Raw genomic sequence first — 22,229 nt, 5'->3', positions numbered from 1 at the left:
CAGTATATTTAAATGGACAGGAAAACTCAAGGACACTGATCACTGATACGTATCTCCACACACACACTGATACGAATGCTAAAAGGTTGCATTAAAACATGCATATAAATATATATCCAGAAAGTGAGATAAAGTACAAAAATACAGCAAGCTTCGTATCTGACAGAAAATTGCTTAAAAACAGTTTTTCATGTGGTTAGCTTGATAACTGGGTTTGCATGTCTTCAGTGGCCTCTGTGACACAGAGGTTCACAAAACCAAAAACATTAGCCAGTACCTTTCTTTTCTATGTCAGAGCAGCCTATCTCACTATCCTACACAGTAATCATGTATTTTTCAGATACTAAAGCTTCACTACAAAAAAAAACTTGCTGGAAATCCAATACAAGAAAACTTTTTGTTTTGTTATATTAGCCACTTTCCCTAAACCTGCTATGTGCTCCTGAAAAATTCAAAGCAATAAAGCAATTAAGATGGAGTTTTTCCTCTTTGCTTCTTTAACAGTTATTATTTGCAGTGTATATTTTGCAATTCTATGGTTATACTTTTCCCCTTTATTATCACAGTCCAATATGACTGATAAGTTTTTTAGCAGATTCTGCAAGCAGGACACAGTGGAGTAGAACATTTTCATTTCAATCTGCAAAAATACCCTGCAGTCCTTTCTGAACTTTATATCTCAGATGAAAAATACTTACCACTAGCCATTTCAAAGGATAAGTGGACAAATTTTCTGAGGTCTCATCCTCAAGGCATGGAATTTCTAAAGTCTGCTTTAACCACACTTTCTTCAGGTAGTGCCTCTTCTCTTTTATCATTGGAACAACAACAACAAAACCCAAGGAGGAAAATCAGAAACATGATGTTCATTGTGCTTTGAAAACCAATGCTGACTAGTCTTCTATTCAAGGAACAGGCACTTCTTGATTTAGAAGGGAACTGTAATTTTCAACCATTATCCCTAGACACATTTTTCAAGTGAAAACCCTACATCTGATTCTAGTTGCAGTTTCATGACTCAATTCACAGCATTACCAGAACTTCTTGGCAATTCTTAAAAAAGCTTTTCTTAACTGCAGGATCACGATGTCTCTTTTCAGAGCTGAGAATAATCGGAAGCTACAATTTTTATGTTACAATTCTTTTTTTTCTGTGGCAATAAACCTTCACATCAATTTTGTGCACCTCTATTTCCTTTTCTCTGAAGATATCTGCAGATATCCTTTTTTCACTAAGCAAGCTATTCAGCATGTCAGTTAGGTTAAGACTAGCCCTGTTTTTCCTTTTGTTATTCTCCAACCTGCCCACTACCACCAAACTTGTCACTCTTTCCTTTCTTATCCATTTCAAAAGCCATTTCTCCACCTCCTACCCTACCTATCCTCAATCCAGGGCTCCATCCAGCTGTGGAGGCTGACCAGAGTGGTGCAGTGAACAGTGCATTGCTGTGATCCAGATGTTGGGTCTGTGAATGTGCATGTGTGTATTTAAGCAGGAAGAGCAGTGGTGCTGGGTGGGAGATGCTGTGAGGGCCACGGTCAGCACAGACCTCTCTGACCCTTGGCCATGGGGCAGGCAGGGATGTGGCACATCCTGCCATCCTCCCTTGCCACTCAACACAGGAAAACTCCTCAGCTCTGCTGTCCTGGTAGCTCTGGCTTGCATGTTGAGATAGAAGAGGTATGTATTTAATTTATTTTTTATCTTGAGGGGAGTGAAAATATCCAGCTGTCCCAGACTGCCATGTTATTTGTCAGTGGGGACTTTCTGGTGACTGAAATTTCCTTTGTACCTGGCACCCAAGCACAGAGCAATGGTGCCAGCATGTAGCCTGTGCCATAGATATGTGAAGAAAGGTAGTGCCCTGAGCTGTGCCTGGGAGAGCCAGCAGCAGAAGCAGCTTCCCTCCACTGTCCCTGAGACTGAAGGACCTGGGGAGCCAGCTTTTGCAGCAGGACAGAGAGCACAGAAGCCCTAACAGGGCTGGGTAGTGCAGAGAGGATAATGAAAGGACAAAGCAAGCAAATCTATAGTTTCTCCAGGAACAAAACTGTACAGAAGATTTTGCTGGGACAAGCCACCATGCAAAAGTGCCATGCAGAGTACAAGTGTGGAGATGAGCAGTCATCCCAGAGTTCAGTCTGGAAACAGCTTCTGCCTACTCTCACAGTCACATGTCCCAGCTACTTGCTTCCCCCTCCTATCTCTGACTCCCATCTCCATTAACAGCCTGTTGGCTAAAGTCCTCTGTGTCTGTCTGTCCTACAAAGGCCTGCTGCTCTGTGAGCTTTTTACAAGTTGAGTGCATCTGGATTCACTTCTCTTTGATGTAAATGAAAACTGTACTTCATCATAGACTGTCACCTTTATTCATCCCATTCACTCATAGGCTGGTTTAAGGTTTTTTGCCTTATTTTGAGTCAGAGTGGTTTATTGCAAAAGATCTGGTTACCTTAAAACACAAACCTGCAAAAGGTGGCAAACTCAATTTTTTAGTTCTTTCTGGCAAGCAGTCATCAGTAGTACAGCTTGCTACATCTTGTAGTTACTGAAAAAAAGTCACAGTGATGCTGATATGAACAAGGGCTGCCAAAACTGTAGACAGCAATAACAGCATTGAGCTTGTCTGTATCAACCAAGGGCAGGAGAAGAAAAGCGATACCTGATTAGCTCAATTGCTGTACTAGAAAGTGAGAAACTTTGCATGAAGAACAGAAGAAGCATGGGAGGGTTTCACTGGGCTACCAGCACAGTTTGTACCTCCCTGCGCTCCCTTTGATCTTGTTGTTGTTTATTTGGATTTCAGCAAGGCCTTTGACACTGTCTCCCACAGCACACCCCTGGACAAGCTGGCAGCCCGTGGCTTGGACAGGAGCACTCTGTGCTGGGTTAGGAACTGGCTGGGTGGCCAGGCCCAGAGAGTGGTGGTGAATGGTGCTGCATGCAGCTGGGGGCAGCCACAAGGGGTGTCCCCCAGGGGTCTGGGCTGGGGCCAGTTCTGTTCAATATTTTTATTGATGACATGGATGAGGGTTTAGAGTCCTTTATTAGCAAATTTGCAGATGACACTAAGCTGGGAACACGTGTTGATCTGTTAGAGGGACAGAGGGCTTTGCAGAGGGACTTGGAACAGTTGGATGGATGGGCAGAATCTAATGGGATGAAGTTCAATAAGTCCAAGTGCCGAGTCCTGCACTTTGGCCACAATAACCCCCTCCAATGTTATAAGCTAGGAACGGTGTGGCTGGACAGTGCTCAGGTGGAAAGGGACCTGGGGGTGCTGGTTGACAGTCGGCTGAACATGAGCCAGCAGTGTGCCCAGGGGGCCAAGAAGCCCAAAGCATCCTGGTTAGTATCAGGAATGGTGTGGCCAGCAGGAGCAGGGAGGTCATTCTGCCCCTGTACTCAGCACTGGTGAGGCCACACCTTGAGTGCTGTGTCCAGTTCTGGCCCCTCAGTTTGGGAAGGATGTTGAGATGCTTGAGAGTGTCCAAAGGAGAGCAACGAGGCTGGTGAGGGGCTTGGAACATAAGCCATATGAAGAATGACTGAGGGAACTGGGGTTGTTCAGCCTGGAGAAAAGGAGACTAAGGGGTGACCTTATCACTCTCTACAACTTCCTGAAGGGTGGCTGTGGTGAGCTGGGGGTCAGTCTCTTTCTCCGGGCAACAACAGACAGAACAAGAGGACACAGTCTCAAGCTGCACCAAGGGAGATACAGGCTAGAATTAAGGAGGTAGTTTTTCACAGAAAGAGTGGTCAAATACTGGAATCATCTACCCAGGGAGGTGGTGGAGTCACCATCCCTCGATGTGTTTAAAAAAAGACTGGATGTGGCACTTGGTGCCATGACCCAGTTGATGTATTAGAACATGGGTTGGACTCGATGATCTTAAAGGTCTCTTCCAACCTAGAAATTCTGTGATTCTGTGATTCTGTGATCCCTCTGCCCTGTGGAGCACAAGGAAATTCCAAAAGGGTAGCCTACCACAACACACCCCCATACAGCAGGCAGAGTGGCAGCTTCAGCTTTGGCACAATTATTCAGCATGTACTGTTTAAACACACCCATCCTCTGTGAGCTGGGCAGAGGTATTGACTCTTTGCCTCTGTGTGTTCATCAGGGCAGGCAGGTGCCACAGGGTTGCTCCAGATATGTCTCCAGGACAACAGCACCAAAATTCTTGGAGTCACTGCCATGCAGGTTCCATCAGTGTCAAACATCCCTGAGTATGAGTCTTGCACAGGACCTCCTCTTGCTACAGGAGTAACATAGTCCAGAGTGGGGACTACCAGTCTGGCCTTGTGATGTAGGTAAAAGGAGAGTGGGAGCACACCAAAATGCCCCTAAAATGACCTGCACCCACCCTGCTCCTAACTCTTGAATGTCTGCTGTGTCTATAGCCTTGGGCCCATGCAGAGTGAGCACATTGGCCTTGCAGATCTGAACTGAAGCAGTGCCAGATTTGCTGTTTACTTTAATCCTTCTTGAGTTGTTAGCAGAAACCTGGGTCAGAAAGAGGTTTCTGAGGTCATCAAATCCAGTTCCCCATGTGCACAACAACAGACTTGCTCAACACTCATGCCAGGTTCCATTTTCACAGGAGTTTGGGCTTTTGCCCTCACTGCTGTCACCAAATAGCTGTTCACAAAGTTGCTACACTGACAGTTGCCACTGTTTTTTAATTTGTTGTCAAATCCATTCTCATCTGATTTAAATAAATTTGTTACTTTACCAGGATAATTTAAATATCCTTCCTGGAGTTCAGACTGTGCCGTGAGGCTTACTTACTGAGAGCAGTCATATTGCTTTCCAGCTTCCTTTGCCTGACAGAAGCAGCCAAATCCCCATTCCTGTGATTCTCCTATGCAATTCCCCACTTTGCTCCAGTGTCTTTTTGGTGGTGGTGATGCCTTAAGTTTTAACTTTTATATTTTTCAGATTCTGTGCTGCTTTAGTGTGTAGTTCTGAACTTCACATTAAGGCTTGGTAAACTCTCTTCACAGAGTAGGTAGACAAAACAATTCCTTTTCCAGCTTGGGACCAAGGACAATCAATATTAGTTTCAGGCCCAAGAGCATAAGCAATGTGGGCTGAAGAGAGAAAAACAAGAAGGATGGGACTTCATAACCTAAAACTATAACTGGACAATTAACTTGAATATGCAAATGGACCAAAATTTATAAAAATGTGAGACCTCGTAACTGGTCGTCCATTTTGTGACCATTTTGGGTTCATCTTGGCTGCAGCCCTTTTTGGGCTCTTATACTGCCCAAGATGTATCTTGGCACCTTGTTGAGGCCTTTTAATAAATACCTACTTTATTCTTTAACTCTGTCTATCCTCTGTTCTAGGTCAGCCTTCACAAGGTGTCAGTGGCAACACTCATCCTTCCATGGAACAAACATTCAGCATGTTCTGCAGATGCCAGCCCTCAGCCTCAATCAGACAAGGGTGTTTTCTCTTTCTGGTGCCCAGTGCTGCACACCCACAGCAGCAGCAGCCGATGATTTGAAGATCCAACATCCTTAGTCCCACCATATCCTGAGCTGCTCATCCAGTCTCCTCCACAATGTTTCTCCAAAATGAAAATGCAGAAACTGCCCACCTCACCACCTTTTTTTTACTTTACTATCAAACTTTTTATTCTACCAAACAATTAAGGTTTCCTAATAATGAGTTGGAAAAAAGAACTAAAGAATGCCTGGTAAATAGGAAACTGTAAAAGCAACATTCAGTGGCACTACTGTGAATCCCAAACAAATCACCATCACCAACCAAGAAGTGTTCATCTACCCTGATATTCTCCCCCACCTCACTAGGAAACAGCAAAATCTCATTTGCAATCACTTACCCTCTGCCTTGACAGTAAGTTGAATTTTTGCAGCCTTTGTCCCATATGGGTAGGTAGCAAAAGTGCATTCGTACTGCCCAGTAAGGGACACGGTAGTATTTTCCAGGTGCAGCACCCACCAATTGCATTCAGACATGGCATTTGGATTGGTGGAACACGAGGACCTTGTGTCATCACCACTGCAGTGTATCCTTGTGCTGAAGGACACTGAAAAGTTGTACGGAGCCTCAGAAAACTTGAAGTAATGGGTGCCATAGGTGGGTGATATACAGCTATTTTGGTAGAGGGGCTGCCGTCAGTCTTGGACCACTGTGTCTTTATGATGTGGGTGCTGTGCAATTTTGGGAACACGCACACCAGGGTGATGTCAATACCTGGTGGAGCGTGGACCACTTCTGTCTGGGTAATGACATCTGCAGTCTGGCCTTAAAAAAAAGACAAGATCAATTTCAGCGCAAGTAATGTTTAAACAAAGCTTTTCCTAATCCATCTTTGATTTGGTGCCTTAGCCATAGACAACTATGAAGACCCTACAACTTCCAGCAAATCTCCAACCAGTACAGACTGCAGAGAGAAAACTGGGAGAGCAAATGCATGTGTGTCTGGAAGATGGCAGGGAGGTCCTGTCACAGTTCTTGGAGAGAAATGAGAGCTCTGAGAGTCTCTGTGAAAATGAAAATCTTTCAAGTAATATAAATAAAGCAGAAGCTGGACACAGTTATTCCCCAGTTCTTTTTACAAGAACAAATGGGTTATCCCCACTGGCTAATTCCCTGCACCATCCCCCTGCCCACTGCCTTTGTGGCTTCAGCAGAGAAAGCAATTCTCTGTGTTATTAAACAGCTCCTGCATGTCCTAAACCAGTGTCTGTCTCAGTGTCAAAGTGAGCTGCTCTGGTGTGTGTTTTCTTCCTCTGTTAATTTCCTAAAGCATGTGGCAGTCCTTAGTGCACCATATAAAGGAGTAATGGATCGATGGAATGAAGGGGGCATTCAGCAGGAGTCTGTACCACTTGGTTTAGCTGCTGTTGTAGTAGAATTGATTTATATCCCTTTCTCCCTCCTATGAGTAAGAGTCTGGCAGTCCCCAAACCCCTGAATGCAGGGCATCGACAAACTCAAGGAGATGAAGAATTTATGGAGGGGGTTGTTGCAGTGAGAAAAGTAATCAATCATTTCCATAGAGCCGTACACAAAAAGTCCCCTGAACACTGGTTCTTTTCCAAAAGAATGTGCACGTCCAAAAAAACAAAAACAAAAACAAAAAAGAGTTGTGCAGTTGTCCTTAGGTACAGACTTGTTGCCCCCCATTTATATTCCATTTTATCATCCTCCCCCTGTACCATAACATCTCTGTATATTTGCTTTGGGAATTTGCCCTGCAGTCCTGCCAGCTGCAAGTGCCCACTGCTCACCTTCTTTCCTTGAAAAAGCTGGGGACCAATTCCTTTGCTTTGACATTGGCTCTGCTGTGTGGTATATGGCTCTGGGGCACCTGAGCTCAGGCATTCTCAGTGGGGCTGCAGTGTGCCCCACACTCCCCCAGCTCAGCCAGGAAGGAGCCAGGCAGGGACTGTGCACCCTCAGCTCTGGCTTGATGGAGAGAAGGCACAAGGGCAGAGTGATACATCCTCACAGAGCTGGCTCCGATTTGTTACCTGTACACTGAAGGGTGACATGGACGCTTGGAGACTAGATGTGTGGAGAACAAAGCTACTCAATGGCCATGGCCTACATTAATCTCTGCTGTTTCATTGCTGCACATGTTCTGCTCATCTTTTATTCTAAAAGATGTGATGACGTTAGAGGTTAAATAAAAATAAGCCTGAATGACAAGTCTCATGGCCTTGTGCTGTGAGAAAAATTACTAAAACTATTTTTGTCAGTGCAAGGAGCTTATTATAGGAAATGCTCTCTGATTTCACCACAAGTTTTGCATCAGTAAAAGTTAAGGGAAAAGCAATTAGCAATCTTGCAATCAGACTATCAAGCAAAAGACACGCAGCATTTTGTCTCTCATATTCATGCTGATGCTGCTTTAGGTCTAAGGATCATATAAAGAACACCTATGAAGAACCACTTGAGTAATTGATAATAAATTGAAAGAATTATATATGTAGAAACAACATTTTAATTTTCATTATATCTTAGTAGCCTAGTGCAGTAGATTATTTTAACTGAAAACATTTTGTGCAAAAGTGTTCTTAACTTTTTGCTAGCATCTCAAAATAAGTAATCTCATTTTATGCTGACTTTATTTTTCAAAATCAAATAGTGTCCAGTAGTGCATACCTGTGCTCCAGCTGAAATTTCTTAGAGTAACTCCCAGACATTTTGGTGTTTGATCTCCACAAAGGGCATAGAGGCTTCCACTTTCACCTTTGAATGACTTCAGTGAGGATTTCATCTCAGAGGAAAAACCCCTCCAACTCCTATTTTTCTGTAATTGCTATTTCTTTCTTACATGTATATGTTTTGAGGCTTCTATTCCTTTCTTTGCATTTGAGATTTTCTATGAATACATGTATGAATTATTTTTAAGAACCAGTTTGCCTCAGTGCAAAAAAGATCAGCCTATGCCAGATTGTGAGATGCATCCTTCACTGCTAGTCAAATATATCCAGTTTTTCCCTTCTTAACTTGAAAATTGTTATCCTACAAAATTGTTGTTCCTAGCTGGTAATAAATATTCCTGCATTTATCATGGTCAAAATTTTGAGAGGGTGGGGCTTTGTGAACATTATACTTTTTCTTGGTTTTCCTCAGATTGCTTTTGGTTTAAATTCCTCTGACAAAGGTACAGCCCTCCTTAGTCAGCTTTTCTGAGTGTTTTACTTGAATGACAAACTTGTTTCTCTAGATGTTAGCACACGGGGCTAGGTGGAGAAGAGGAAGGGAAGAATCTGTTTAAGAATTTTCACCTGTACAATTTACTCTTGCCTTGAAGTGTTTCAATTCTTCCTCTCTCTGCATACACAGGTATGTAAGACAGAGACAGAGAGGTATTTTTTATTTTCCCATTGAAAGCAGTTTTCCTTTTGTCCCATTTGAGAGGAGCACACAATCCCCTACTTCAAGTGAGCTCATCCCAGTGATTATTCCAGCAGGTTAGGCATATTGAATTAAGTAATCTGCTCAGCACAAGGCATTTACTCCTTACTAGCTGCACATTATAACTAGGGTTATTAGAAAGTTGTCAGGAAATAGAAAATCATTGCCAGTAGCTACAGCTCAACCTAGTAAGACCCACTAATCCCAACCTGCCCCTAACCACCCACCATCATAAACTGAGTCAAGATGTCCCCCTGACACTCTTACCTGTGACACTGGGCACTGAGAGCAAACAAAAGAGAGAGAAAAGCCACCTTGCTTTCATCTTCGCTTGATGAAGTTCTGGTGAATATGAAGCTGTCTTGGTGCTCCCTCAGAAAAGGAAGTTGAAATGGCCTGCCCCGTGCAGACAGGCAGATGTGCAGCACAGTCACTCAGCATGACTTCAAAGAAATGCTTCATTAAACCAAAAGCCTCAGTTTCCTGCTAGAGTGATAAAATAAGTACATCTTGTGAAACTTTTAAGACAAAAGCATTACCTACACTTTAGCCTGTGTTGAAAACAATGTTTTTTTCCTTTGTCTTTTCAGATTAACTCAGAGTAAGCAGTTTACTGATTTACACACTCTCAAAAATATGCCAGGTACCTAAGTTTGAATATATAATTTTTGGGAGTGTGGTTTAGGGGTGATTATGGTGGTGCCAGGTTTGCTGTTGGAATTGGTCTTGAAGGTTTCTTCCAACACTGATGATTCTGTATGGTCTGTGTACTATAAGGTAGATAGCATACAAAAAAGCTGACTTTCTTTCTTCGTTTACTTCATGTGCTAGTATCACATATACTATTTCTATATTCTCTACACTCAGTATCTTTTAAAAACACAGCTAAACATCATAAACGATCTCCAGAAATAAATACAGATTGAAATAAGTGTTTCTACATTCACTTTTCCCCCTCCTTTTTCTTCCTAAGAAGAACACCAATTATTTTCTGCAGTTTGATGAATTGCAATATCACATGTGACAATGTCCCTTGGTGTGGTTAACGTCCTTCAGCTGTCAGTTTTGTTAATGGCAGCACCCTCAGGTGGAGGGGCATGATTCCTGACAGTCCTGTCACCTGTCTTTATTGCAAGTCACCTGTACATCCTTCTGAGCTGTCCTGGAAGCACACTGCATTTCCATGAGTTAGGCACAGACCTGCCAGAAAAGCATCTCATTGCAGGCAGGTCATGCAAATTTGCTGCTGTTGGCAGCTTTACAAAAAGAAACAGGTTTGAGTTCTTACTTATCATGGTTCTTTCCCCCGAGCCAAAGAACAGGGCAGGACACCTCATGTACATAGCGTGGATATGTGTTATGTGCTGGCTCTTCACAGTGTGGATGTTTGGCAGTATGGATGGGCAGGACGCTTGGTACCCCTGATAGCTCCATCCTCTGGGGCCCAAGGACAACCTACCATTTGTACTATGTGACAGAGCCTATTACAGCCCATTCCTTGGGGAAGAGAAAGCAAGTGTCACAGTCCCTTAAACAGACACCTCTCTCTACCAGCAGTGCCCTCCCTCAGGAGGGAGTCCTTGACTGAGCTGAGTCCTGACATGTCTTTTCCTGACTGCCAACTTTTGCTAACCATGGAGCTCCCCATAGCTCCAGAATGAAAGGTACAAAGGAAAAGGTGAAAAAGAAGGACTCTGATTATTTTCTTATTTGATGACCTGCCAGGTGTTAACAACATCTATACCACGTCCCTAATTTGTGCATGTGCAAAATTTTGATGTCACATTTAAATAGGCTCCAGCTGGAGCTGATAGTGCTGGCTGGGCTACGTCAGGGCTCCACATCTTTTGGAGAATAAATGCTGCTGCACAGTCTTTTTGTTTGCATTGATCTTCTACCTGATGGAATGTACTAAGAGCACTTGTAGGAAATGCACTGGATGCCCAGGTTACTGCTAAAGGAATTTTCTCGGGGATGAAATCTCTGCTTGTCATTCAGAAATCTGACAGAGAAAGATCTGTCCCAGATGATCAAGAAATTCTGAAGCTGAGGATGAACAGAATATTCAAGCCATGGTAATTGACAGCCACAGAAGGGAGTAAAAATACTAAAGGGATATGTTCTGGTTTCCACTTCAGAGTAAAGACCACAAAGAACACAGAGATTACCTGTAGATACTACAGTGCAAGAAAATCTGACTTCAGTCTAAAATTTGGATTTTCATTTATGATTTCAATTACCTTAGCTTTTCCTGCTGATCAGGTCATGTAAGCTTTGTACCATGAGAGAATGTATTTTGTCTTGAATGAGATTTTTTATTGATCTGAAATGCACATCCCAAATTTAAAAGACAGCTCAAGTGCTGTGTGGCATATTCAAGACACAAAGAAATCCCTGAGCAGCTTGTTTGAGTTTCTAGATCACAGTATCTTGCCCTTAGAATTTGTTTCCCCCCTTGAAATAATATCCTAAAAATATACTGCTGCCATGTTTCATTGTGTTGGCTGAATGCAGCCACTCAGCTCTGTTGCTGTGCTTGGTGATTAAAGACAGACAAGAAAGAAACCTCCCAGCATGATGGAATTTTGTTCCATTCAGAGCTGTGTTTTGCCCCCATTCCTACCTTAAGCCCAGGTCCTGAAATAGTCATCCTGCTGCTGACATTCATGTGCGTGAACAGCATAGCCCTGCCTCTGCAAATGATGGCAAAACCCATCCTGAGACACTCCATTATCTCACGTGTTGGCAGGGAGATATCTCTTCCCTGGAGCCAGACTTGAGGTCCTGCTTACAGCAAATTATTGTGAGAGTTTCTTCCCCCTCTACCCCTTTCCTGGAAAGTTATTTATGGGCAGCTTTGCAAAGGCCACAGTTGGATGTTACACACCAGGTTACGGATGTTGAGGATACAAGGAGTTATGAAAAATATCCAGGGATAATGGACCTCGTTGGCAGCTGGAAGGAGGACGTACCTGTATTTGGCTTTTCCTTGGTGGAGAAGCTACAGGAATGATTGAGATCTGGGATGTGTAAGTTTTTCCTGCCATTCCAGAAACACCCACAAATCACTGGTAGGTTTCAGAGGAAAAGGAGCTGTGCCCAAGCAAATGACATCCCTTGTCAGTGGATGTGTGAACCACAGTGTTTTCTTTCAGTCTGGACAAGCATTTGACCTGGTTGATAGTTCCCTGTGTCCCAGGTGGTGTCAGGAACATATGGGCTCTGAATATCATCAAGGATGGGTCCTCGGCAGTGTTCTGCAGAGAGGGGCTGTGCCCACTGCACCGGAAGATCTCATGCAGCATTAATTTTTTTTCCATTCGGGTGGGAGTAGAGGATGGCAGTGGGAGATCCTTTAACAATTTTCTGCAGATCTTCTCACCACTGGAGGAAGTATTTTAAACACTGCAAATGACTCTTTCCATGGCAATCACCCTATTATGCATCATGCTCACAAAACCCTCCACTGCAATACATTTCTTCTGCCTCAATTACAGTAACTGTACCTAAGGAGCAAGCACAGAAAAAGAAATCTTGAACTCCAGAGACAAATTCAATTATTCATAACAAGAGACTTTTTAGAAATGCTAGTGCATGAGCCGTTTCTGCCAGAGGCATCAATGATTACCCTTGCAGACTGGCGTCCTCTAAACATTGCTTAAAGAAAGCACAGGTCCCCAGTGGAAAAGAGAGGAAGACTTTGAAGCAGGAATTTCATTAAAGACTAAACTAACCTTACAGGTTCACTTGGTACAGAAACTCCCACTTCATCACCGTGTTTTTGTTTTGACCTTCTTTGAAACCTGCACTACTGACTCCACAGTCAGCAGGCCCCTTTGACCACAGCACCTCATGGGGGGCTGGATAACTGGGTGGCATGGGCTGGGAGGGAAGCTTTGCAGGGGACATGGCACTGAATTGGCACTGGGACACCCACTAGGCTTTTTCAGTGCCCCCCTGCTTCCTCTGTCACCTCTTCCCACTCCTAGCTCTGGTGCCTCTCTCCTGCTTGCAGCACTGCTGCTTCTGCATGTGGGGGACAAGAGGGAAGAGGGTCTCTTCCTCTGCTTCCTCCTTGTACTCCTCCTTCCTCACAGCTGCATGTGTTCCTGTGTATGACACAATCCAGCCCCAGTTCCATCCAGGGTCTGGAGGCAGCATGGCGAGGCATACACACTTCCCTCTCACCAGCAGTTTCTCCATCTGAAAGATGCTTAATGCTCTGAATTTTTGCTCCCTATTACACTGACAGGTCAGAGTATGGGAGAAAACCAAGAGAAGCTCAGGTCTAGGTGCCTTCCTGCTTCAACTTTCTAGTTACTTTTTCTAATTAGAAGGCCTAACTTACAGGTTATGTTTCAGAGAAAGAGATCATATGTTTGGGGATAAACAGAGGAGAATGAGCTCCCTCACCTTTTTTGCCATTCCAGCCACAGGCTCCTGTGGTCTTCTGCTCCCATTTAATGCAATTTCTGACCAATGATGTTCTGTTCAGGTAAGCTGTTGAGCATTTTGTTGTGCAAAGTGCAAGTTACTGGAAAAGCAGAGTATAAAAAGCACAACCAATGAGCAAAACAAAACGAAAAACAGGCACATTGACCCAACAATTATCCACTAATGAAATACCACTCTGTGAAATCCAGCTGGATATTTCCATCAAACTTAAGGACCCTACACAGCCGTTACTTCTGAAATGAAAAGGAAGGCACATATGAGACAAGCCCTGCTTTCTTTGGTACATTCTCTTTTCTAGATACAGCCCAAGCTGTGACTCCCTGCTGTTTACAACATCATCAGCTAAGGGTTTTTTTCTTGTACATCTTATCTTCCAGGTTTTGTAAGAAAATGTTTCAAAGTAGATTAAGAACTGTGTAACAAAATATAATGGCACCCATAGCTTTGAAAAAGGCATTTGTTTGGAAAGGATAACCCGCTGCCAGTGCTGGGAAACACCTGCTCGTGTGAGACTACATGGTTAAGATTCCACCGAAGGCTCCCAGAAGGGCCATGTCATCCCCTGGTCACTTTGGCAACAGCTTGAGAAACTTGGAGTAGCTTTTGCGAATCACTCCAGCAAGAGGAGTCTGCTTGTGAAAGAATTTTTCTCAGACACAGCCTGTGGGGCTTTATTTTAAGTGGTGCATGACAGAGGGAGTTAAGAAGACAAGCAACAAACCACCTGGTCAGAACTGAAAAGTTTATGTTCACTTCTGAAATGATGTGAACCTAGATGGTCTGTACAGCTCATTTTACCACACAGACTATCTCCAATGTGTTGTGCTCCTCAGCTAATTTAAACTCACCCATACTATTGTATGAAAATATCTTCTTGAAGGCCATCTGGCGAGGGCACAACATGGCACACAGGTTAGAATTCACCACTGAGGAAACACATCAAAGATTAAAGGTGTTAACAAATAGAAAGATTAAAGGTGTGAAAGTTAACTTCAGATGCAGTAGCAGCAACAATTTGAGGGCAGCAGAGCTGTCTATATTAGAAAAGAAATAAAATAATATGCAACAATAAAAGGCCAAATTTACAGTGACACTGAGAATCATAACTTGGATTTTTTTTTTGACAGAATATTTTGGAAGAATCAGGTGTTAATGAATTTCTTTGCATGCCATATCTTTGTAGCCCATAAGTAGCTTTTACAGTATCAGCATATCAGAAGCAACCACAGGAAAATGAGATATTACTCCCATCACATCCATCATCTATTAAATTGTCCACTAAACCATAATTTCCTGTCTCTTTAGAAAAGTTGGTGAAGTACAAATCAAAAAAGCAAAGCAGAGGTTGTTTCTCATGTTGAGCCTGGCTCTGCAGAGAAGAAAGTATATTTCAGTGGAGCCTGTGTTAGGACTCTTGTGGTGCTTTAGCCCAGAGCCTTGCATAGCAGGACACCTCACCTTGTCCTGGGAAGAACAGGGTCATCTCCAGGAGGCTCTGCAGAGCTAAGTGCTCCTTTTATGAGCACAGCATGGGATGAAGTGTGGTAATCACATATCCTCTGAAAAGAAAAAGAGATAGTTCTCCCAGGATTTTCCTGGGAAACTGTGAGAAGCTGTGGGAAATTTAGAGAGAGGAATTAAATTATTATCTCTCTTTCTGTAACCGTTTTTTATAGATGTGGTTCTCCAGAGTATGCTATTCATTATTCCCCAACAATGTGAGAGATTTTCACTTTGAGACCAATCAGGTCTCAGCTTAGCGAGTCAGACTATAAAAGTCGCACCTTCTTCCTAATAAAGGTTCTATTTCACCTTCTGATGACTGGAACCATTCATTCTGTCCCTGACTCAACAGCATCAATGAAGCATTCTTGAATCAGGGCATCTCAATAGATGATGCAGTCAGGTAGGATAAACACAGCACAGCAGCAGCTAGAAGGCAAAATGGAGAGTAGGAAACTTCTTGGATATTTCTGCATAATATTATTTTCTACACCATAAGCAGAGTAACAAGTAGCTACTGCAGATGTGAATCCTTTTGGTTCCCTCTGTGCTCAAAGGCATAATGTGAACATGCCCTGAGGAGCCCTCAAGGAGTTTTTAGAGCAGCAACAATGCACTGAGTCCCTCCAGAGCTCTCGTGGCCAAGTAGCTGAAGAAAAGGACGGAGAATTATGATAAGTTTTAACATAAATTCCTTCTTTCAACATTCAATATGACTTACTAAAATTTCAACCACCACTAAAATTAAGAAAGGCTTCTACTTTTAGGTTGATTTGTAAGGGTCACTGTCCATGTAAATTACCTGTTCAGTTTCTAGTTGAATCTACCTCCCAAAACAATACTAGCCACTGTTGCTGCTTCTTTCAGTGAAATTTCATATCTCAGATAATGGGGATTTAAAAAGTCACTGCTCACACATTTTTTGCATAAAACAGAGAAAGGACAGCCAAGTAATGAAAACCATCCCTGAGTGCCATACCTGAACTGGAGTTTCAGTTGTGAACAAAGAGTAGGTTAGTAGTCATCACCTCTAGCCCTCCTCCCAGTCTGACCCCTTGTCCCCAATACTATTTCCCTCCCAGTCACTGATGTCTTACCTAACCATTCTCAAGAGCCTGCTTGTGACCCACTGGCACACAGGCACCACTCAAATGAACACTGCTCTTCCTCTGCCTGAAATGAGGTTATGCTTTAACTTCTCCACAGCTGATTGAGCTTAGCAATGCTGCTAATGGCAATGAAATCATTTGAGACCTCTAGCAGAGCAGTGAACTTCTATTTTGCATGATTGCCTGCATTTTCAAAATGAAAATATAGTGGCTCAGTGGGTTTAACCGCCCAAGTTGATGGGTAGCTCCTGGGTGCTTCCAGACTGTGTCCCAAAAAGACACAGTAGACAAGGAAAGCCACTCATGTTACCCAAGCCTTCTTTCCCAAAAGGCTGAAGCCACCTTCTGCCCCTTGGAAAATCAATGATTTCAGTAAATTAATTTCAGTCTGTTACTGTAATTGGACTAAAAGAAAGGGCAGCATCTTGCAAGTCAGTAAACTGGAGAATTGCACTGTGACTGAGCACAAATCAAATAGTCTATTTGACATTTTAATCACAAATAAGAAAAAAATCCACTCATTACAGAACTGAACAAAGTTGACTTCTGTGAATCAGACTCTTCAGTGAACTCTTTCCTCCCCTGTCCTCTGCTCAGCTGCATGGCAGCTGCAGCACCAAACATCATGCAAACTATGGCAGCTGTGGCCATTACTGGTCATCCCTTCTCCCTATAAAATTGCACTTACTCACATAGTTAAATAAAGAGCATGTCAAGGAGGAATGAAAAAAGCCCACCACAGAACAGCATGAAAAGCACAAGTTTAGAAGCCACAGATCTGTTTGCAGGAGGCTGGATCAAAATTGCTTCAGGCTCCTTTTAGTGATTTACCTGCATACACCAGAGACACATTTGTCTTGCAGTGCTTCTGCCACATCTTGGCTGTGGTCTTTCAAGATGCAAGAGAAAGTACTGAGCCTGAACATTAGTACAGCTGACCAGCTGCTCTGAGTACAGATACAATTTTAGAAGTTTGATTTAATATCTGGTTCAAACAGAAATGCTCATGGCTAAATTGGAAATAAAACTAATCTATCCTTATTAGATTGGGGCTGTAATCTCATAACACCCTCAGATATTGGACTTACCTGACAAACTTCCTGCTTTGTACTGGCTCTCGTTCCCAAGAAGCTGAAGAGAGTGAAGTGAATAATGAAAGAAATGTAAGTTCAAAGAAAATTCATATATGGTTCAGTGGCTTGTACAATAGAAGCCTTTAAAACCCATATACAAAACAAAAAGGGAAAGAAGCAGTCTATGAATGTGGTCCATTCACCCAGAAGGCAAGTTTTATTATACCAGTGTGGATGCTGCCCAGATCTGAAAACACTGGGAGCAACAAGTGTATGCCTTGGAATCCTAGGGAGAATTGCTTAACTTTTCCTGAACAGAAAAAGTACATGCTCAGCTTTATGACATTGGTACACTGGTTGGCCACAGGATAGAGCTAGGATTATTTTTTTTTCAGGGAAGTAATCAGCTGTTTCAAAAAGGACAAAATATTGAACAGAGCAAGTATATTACCTATGTTATTATTAGAATTATTACCTAAAAAAAATATTGGCCAAAAATAGCTTAGGTGCAGTTAGTCTGACTTTGGCAACACATGAAGAATTAGATCTCTTGACAGGCTCTCCAGCATGTTTTTCTGCAATGTTCCATTTTCAGTTACCATTTTCAGCAGTATTTCTTGATGGCTGACTTCTCCTTCTCTCACCAGAATCATATTTTGCCAGCCCCTGACTTGCTCTATGTAGAACAGCTCCAGTAGCCAGTCTGTTCCTCTGGAGAGGATGTTCCCAGACTTGGGAGTTACCTCTGCAAGACCTACCACTCCCCAACAGGCAGGGATGACCTTCTGTTTTGTCTTATTTAATCCCCCATACCAATTCTCAGACAAAAACTTCACCATCCATCATCTGTACAAAACAACACAAGTTCTTTGCCAACAGCAATGATTTTTCCATAGGACCTGAAGTGCACCTAAAAGCTTGACATTTACTGCTTTGCATTTTCAAGGAAGCAAGATTTAGCAACCCACATTTAAACTCCACAGAGAAGCCTGTATGTTTTTTCCTGGTTCCCTATGCTGTGTACTTTCTCTTTGGGAAACTGCTAAAGTCTGTCTCAGGAGGTTGTTATTTTGCTCCAAGAGACCAAAATCAATCAATCAATCCATGACTTGGTGGAGTCAGAAGAGAAGATTAGGACTCTCTAGGCAGATTATAAACACAATCCCCTCAATTAACTTCTCTGGGATGGGCTAGAGGCAGTTAGATCCTCGTTAAGTTAATTAACATGGATGGTCAGTATGCATATTTTTTATGACAACTTGTATTAATTTCAAGTCCAAAGCAGAAACCCTGAGAGAGGTCAAGAAGCAGGGCCACTGCCCTGGCTGCCAGGCCATGGAACAAGATTCATGGAGCACATTTGCCCCCTGGCAAGTGTAAATAGCCACCTTCCCTGGTCAGCAATGCCAGGGCTTTTCCCAATCTCCTTGGTTTCCAGGCATTTGGGGCTCTGTGCCCTGCATATCTCTCCTGAGTGCATTAAAGAGATGTCATTACTGGAGACACCTCTGAATTATGCAGCTGGTGTTGGGGGTGCTTTTTAAAGTCACTGCTTTGCAGGCCAAGGCTGTGCTGCTGCTGTGGTTTGGGGAGAAGGGCTGGTTAGGGCACATGTGGCCTTGCCTTGCACAGCCCCCACAGCTCTCACATATGTGAGAGAGCTCCCCTGGCATCCACAATCTCCACCCTCCGCATGGAGCATCACTTGAGGGAATCGTGTTGTGCCTGGGTAGTTTAATCCATAACTACATAGCTCTCAGGGAATTTTAAGCACCCAGTTTTCTGGGCCTGAAGAAGCTTGCCAGAACACAGGATTTTTTTTTTTTTTCTGCTGGAAAGCAAGAACAAAACTTGCCCTGAAATTGCTCTGACACCTTAATCCTGATGCAGTTTTGCTGCCATTAGGACCATCATTCTCAAAATAGCCCCTTCCATAATAGCCCGTTGCACTTTTAATAATAGAACTTCACCTGTCTTGTTCCAGAATTCTTCAGGATTTAGTCTTAAAATTATGTCAGCTACAGTTAATCTTACTACAGAAACTGGTCAAGAGGATGGAAGCTACATATGGAAGTCACAGTTTTTGGGTCTCAGATCCTGCACATAAGGGCCAGTTTCCCCTGCTGATTCATGCCATGCCTAAGAGGTAGCTTCCTCATTTTGATCCTCGTGGGATCAGGCTCTCTGTATGAAAAATTAAGAAAACAGAGCATTTAACACCAAGTGTGGATTGGATTTCCCTTCAAGAGTTCAAAGGGAAGAAGTTGAACTGTGGCCTAGAAAGACTGAAATTGGTTAAAAAATGTCCCGTTCTATGACACAGCACTATATCCATGCTCTTTGCTCAGCAATAATTTATTAAAATTCCTTACTACCTGAACAACATTTAAGGGCAGCTAAATGAGCAGCAGCACTGGAGGCAGTACTCTGGACTGTCCTGTTGGGCAATTAAAGCTGTGCCAAGCAAGTGTCTGGTTTAACCTTTTTGTCAGGCCCCTGTAGCCTGTTGAAACCATACAAGATCCTGGCAGTACTGCTGACCTCCAGAAAAAGAGCCCCAAGTAGTTCCCCTGTGAGAGGCTGGTAGATAGACCTTCTCCAGGGGCTGATGTACTTGGCACAGCCTGAAGAGTGACTGGGAACAGCCCAGTGAGGGGAGGGAAGGGCTGGCAAGCAGCTGAAGACACCCAGATGCTCTCAGCAAGGAAGATGATGTGTCAGCAAGACCCACTAGTGACATGTGTGACTGGCTAGGAGCAGCTTGAGGCCAAGACTGATTCTGGCATTCATCCATCTGGATAAATATTTGCTGCTGTTAAGTGCGCTCACCAATGGGAATAAATGATTAAAACATTTCTAATTTGCAGTGCCTTCAAATGCATTCAAGTCAGGCTCCCTTCTCCAGGGGATAAATGGCACTTATAAATCCTCAATATTTTTTCTAACTTCTGGTATCATTGCAGGGAAAAATTCAGAATATTAGCAGCCTGTTAGGTGTATGTTGCCATTTGATGAAGATTCAGACGTATCTCTGCAGCCCCAGGCCAAGCTCATCTTCCAGTGAATATGTGATTTGCATGGGTTGACAATGGAAAAAGGCAATAAGCACTTTTTATAGAATCACAGACTAGTTTGGGTTGAAAGAAACCTTCAAAAATCATCTAATCAAACCCCCTGCCATGGGCAGGGGGATTTTTTACTAGGCCAGGTTGTTCAAAGCCCTGTTCAACCAGACTTACTTCCCAGGAATGGGGCATTCTGCTACTCTTCAATCTGTCCTGCTAGGAAAAATAAATCTGGAAAAAGTATTTTATTCTGATTTACCTACTTTTAAAATTAATTATTTAATTAATTTATTATTTTTTATTCTCCTTTTTTCAGTGTGTGAAATGGTAATCTATGTTATTAATAATTTTGGTTGCTGGCCTTGTTTTAGCACCTTTTTGTTCTGCTCAATACCCCAGCTTGATAGGATTCAGCATAGGATATGTATGACCAGGGTTCTTACCTTATACTGCTGACTGCTCCCAGTGGTGATGCTTTCTTTCTTACACCTCCTTCTCCTGGTCCTTACAAAGGGTATGGTAGCACCAGCCAGATCAGAAAAGCAGGAAGCCTAACTGCTGGAGCTGTGCAACTGAAATGATGGAGTTTCCTAAGTCTGCAACTAAGATAAGAAGCTGCCTAATAAACAAACAAACAGGATGTCTGTAGTCCATCAGAGTAATCAAAGCCTGGATAAGACATTTGATGTACTTTAAGACAAGGCTGTGCAGACTTGGAGAAGTCCAATTACAGCATCTCAACTTATATGGAATAAATTGAATATAGGGCTGATGGTGAACGGACCTGGAATGAAAGCTGAGTACTCGGCAGAAGTCAGAGATTGACAAAGAAACAGAATTCTCTGTGTGTTCCCTGTAAGAAGAGATTCCCTGTAAACTCACTCAATTTATATAAAAGGAAAGCCCAGCTCCAGTCTTTAGACAGGCATTTCTCCAGTGCTGGACCCCACCAGGTGCAGTGTTGTGTTTCCTGCTTTTCAGCCAGTGAATCAAGAAAGCTGGGGATGACAAATACAATACTGAATCAGACCTGTGCTAAAAGACAGCTGAGTAAATTAGGAATCCTGGCTGGGGAACTGGAGGGGGCAGAAGGGGCAAGGACAGCCTGCTGAGCACTCATTATGACCAGCCTATGATTTCATGCAGGCAGCCTGGCAGAGCTCATCAAATCACCTCTGTGCTGGTGGTGCCTGGGGGGACGCAGCTCCTGGGGAGAAAGCAGCAACCGAGGCTACATAGCAGCACTTGCAAAGTCTAGCATAGCTTCCTGACAAGCAAGGTTTGAAGCATTCATAATTAGAGAGGCTACACAGTCATAAAGTTTTATCCATTTTAATTTCTGCTGGTGATTTAAAAATAAAATGTACACAGGCTACCCAATCTTTTTTTCTTAGTATAAAAAACTGTCTGGGAAAATAGAATTTAAAACAATAATTTCCAGGAATATACCTTTAATCATAAGAGCTCTGGTGGTACAGAAAAAGGGTACAGATCTTGAGCTGCTCTGGCTGAAGCCAAAGTGCCTCCTCCCCTCGGGCTCTGACGTATTATCTGAGGCACCAGATGCATCCAATTCTGCATGCCCAAGGTGAAGATGGGGGAAACAACATTGACACAGTCATCGTGCCCTAAAAAGGGATGTGACCACACACCATCCCAGACCTCAACATCCCCAAAGGTGCTCCCCAGCTTTATCAGGCTTGTGACTTTCCTCCCTTCTCAGCTAAAGATACAGGTATATGCTACCCGTAACATTATGCGACCATGCTCAGACCTTTAGCTACTCAAAGAAATAGACTCTTTTGAGGTGCCCCTGAGGCCAGACTCAGCTGAACCCCATGGCTCTGCCTGGCCCCAGCCAAGGCAGCCATCCTACAGGTCTCTCTCCCAGCCCTCATATTTGTAATCAGTGCCTCAACAAGATGCTAATGAGTAAGAAAAGCAATTCTGAAGGTTAAACATTTTTGAAGCTGGCAATGCTGTTCCTCTGCAATTAAAAGCAAATGTCTCAAAGGTACTTAAATCCTTGTTTGCTGCCGAGACAACTACACTTCTTGGAATGACAGGCTTAAATTTTTCAAGAGAACTCACATTGCCGTGCCTCTGTCATTTATGGGCT

General features: G+C 43.1%; 1 protein-coding gene across 1 annotated transcript in view; it reads right to left on the bottom strand.

Moving 5' to 3' along the window:
- The window catches only part of CD96 (CD96 molecule), a 57,319-nt gene extending 48,089 nt beyond the window's left edge, over positions 1 to 9,230 (bottom strand). Inside the window, 4 exon segments of the mRNA XM_058800474.1 lie at positions 699 to 808; positions 5,856 to 6,113; positions 6,116 to 6,280; positions 9,173 to 9,230. Coding sequence (XP_058656457.1) covers positions 699 to 808; positions 5,856 to 6,113; positions 6,116 to 6,280; positions 9,173 to 9,230 — 591 coding nt within the window.
- Positions 9,231 to 22,229: the final 12,999 nt, after the last annotated feature.

The sequence above is a fragment of the Ammospiza caudacuta genome, chromosome 2 (assembly GCF_027887145.1).
Source record: "Ammospiza caudacuta isolate bAmmCau1 chromosome 2, bAmmCau1.pri, whole genome shotgun sequence".
NCBI lineage: Eukaryota > Metazoa > Chordata > Aves > Passeriformes > Passerellidae > Ammospiza > Ammospiza caudacuta.
Note: the sequence above shows the minus strand (reverse complement) of the source record. Positions and strands in the feature narration are given on the sequence as shown.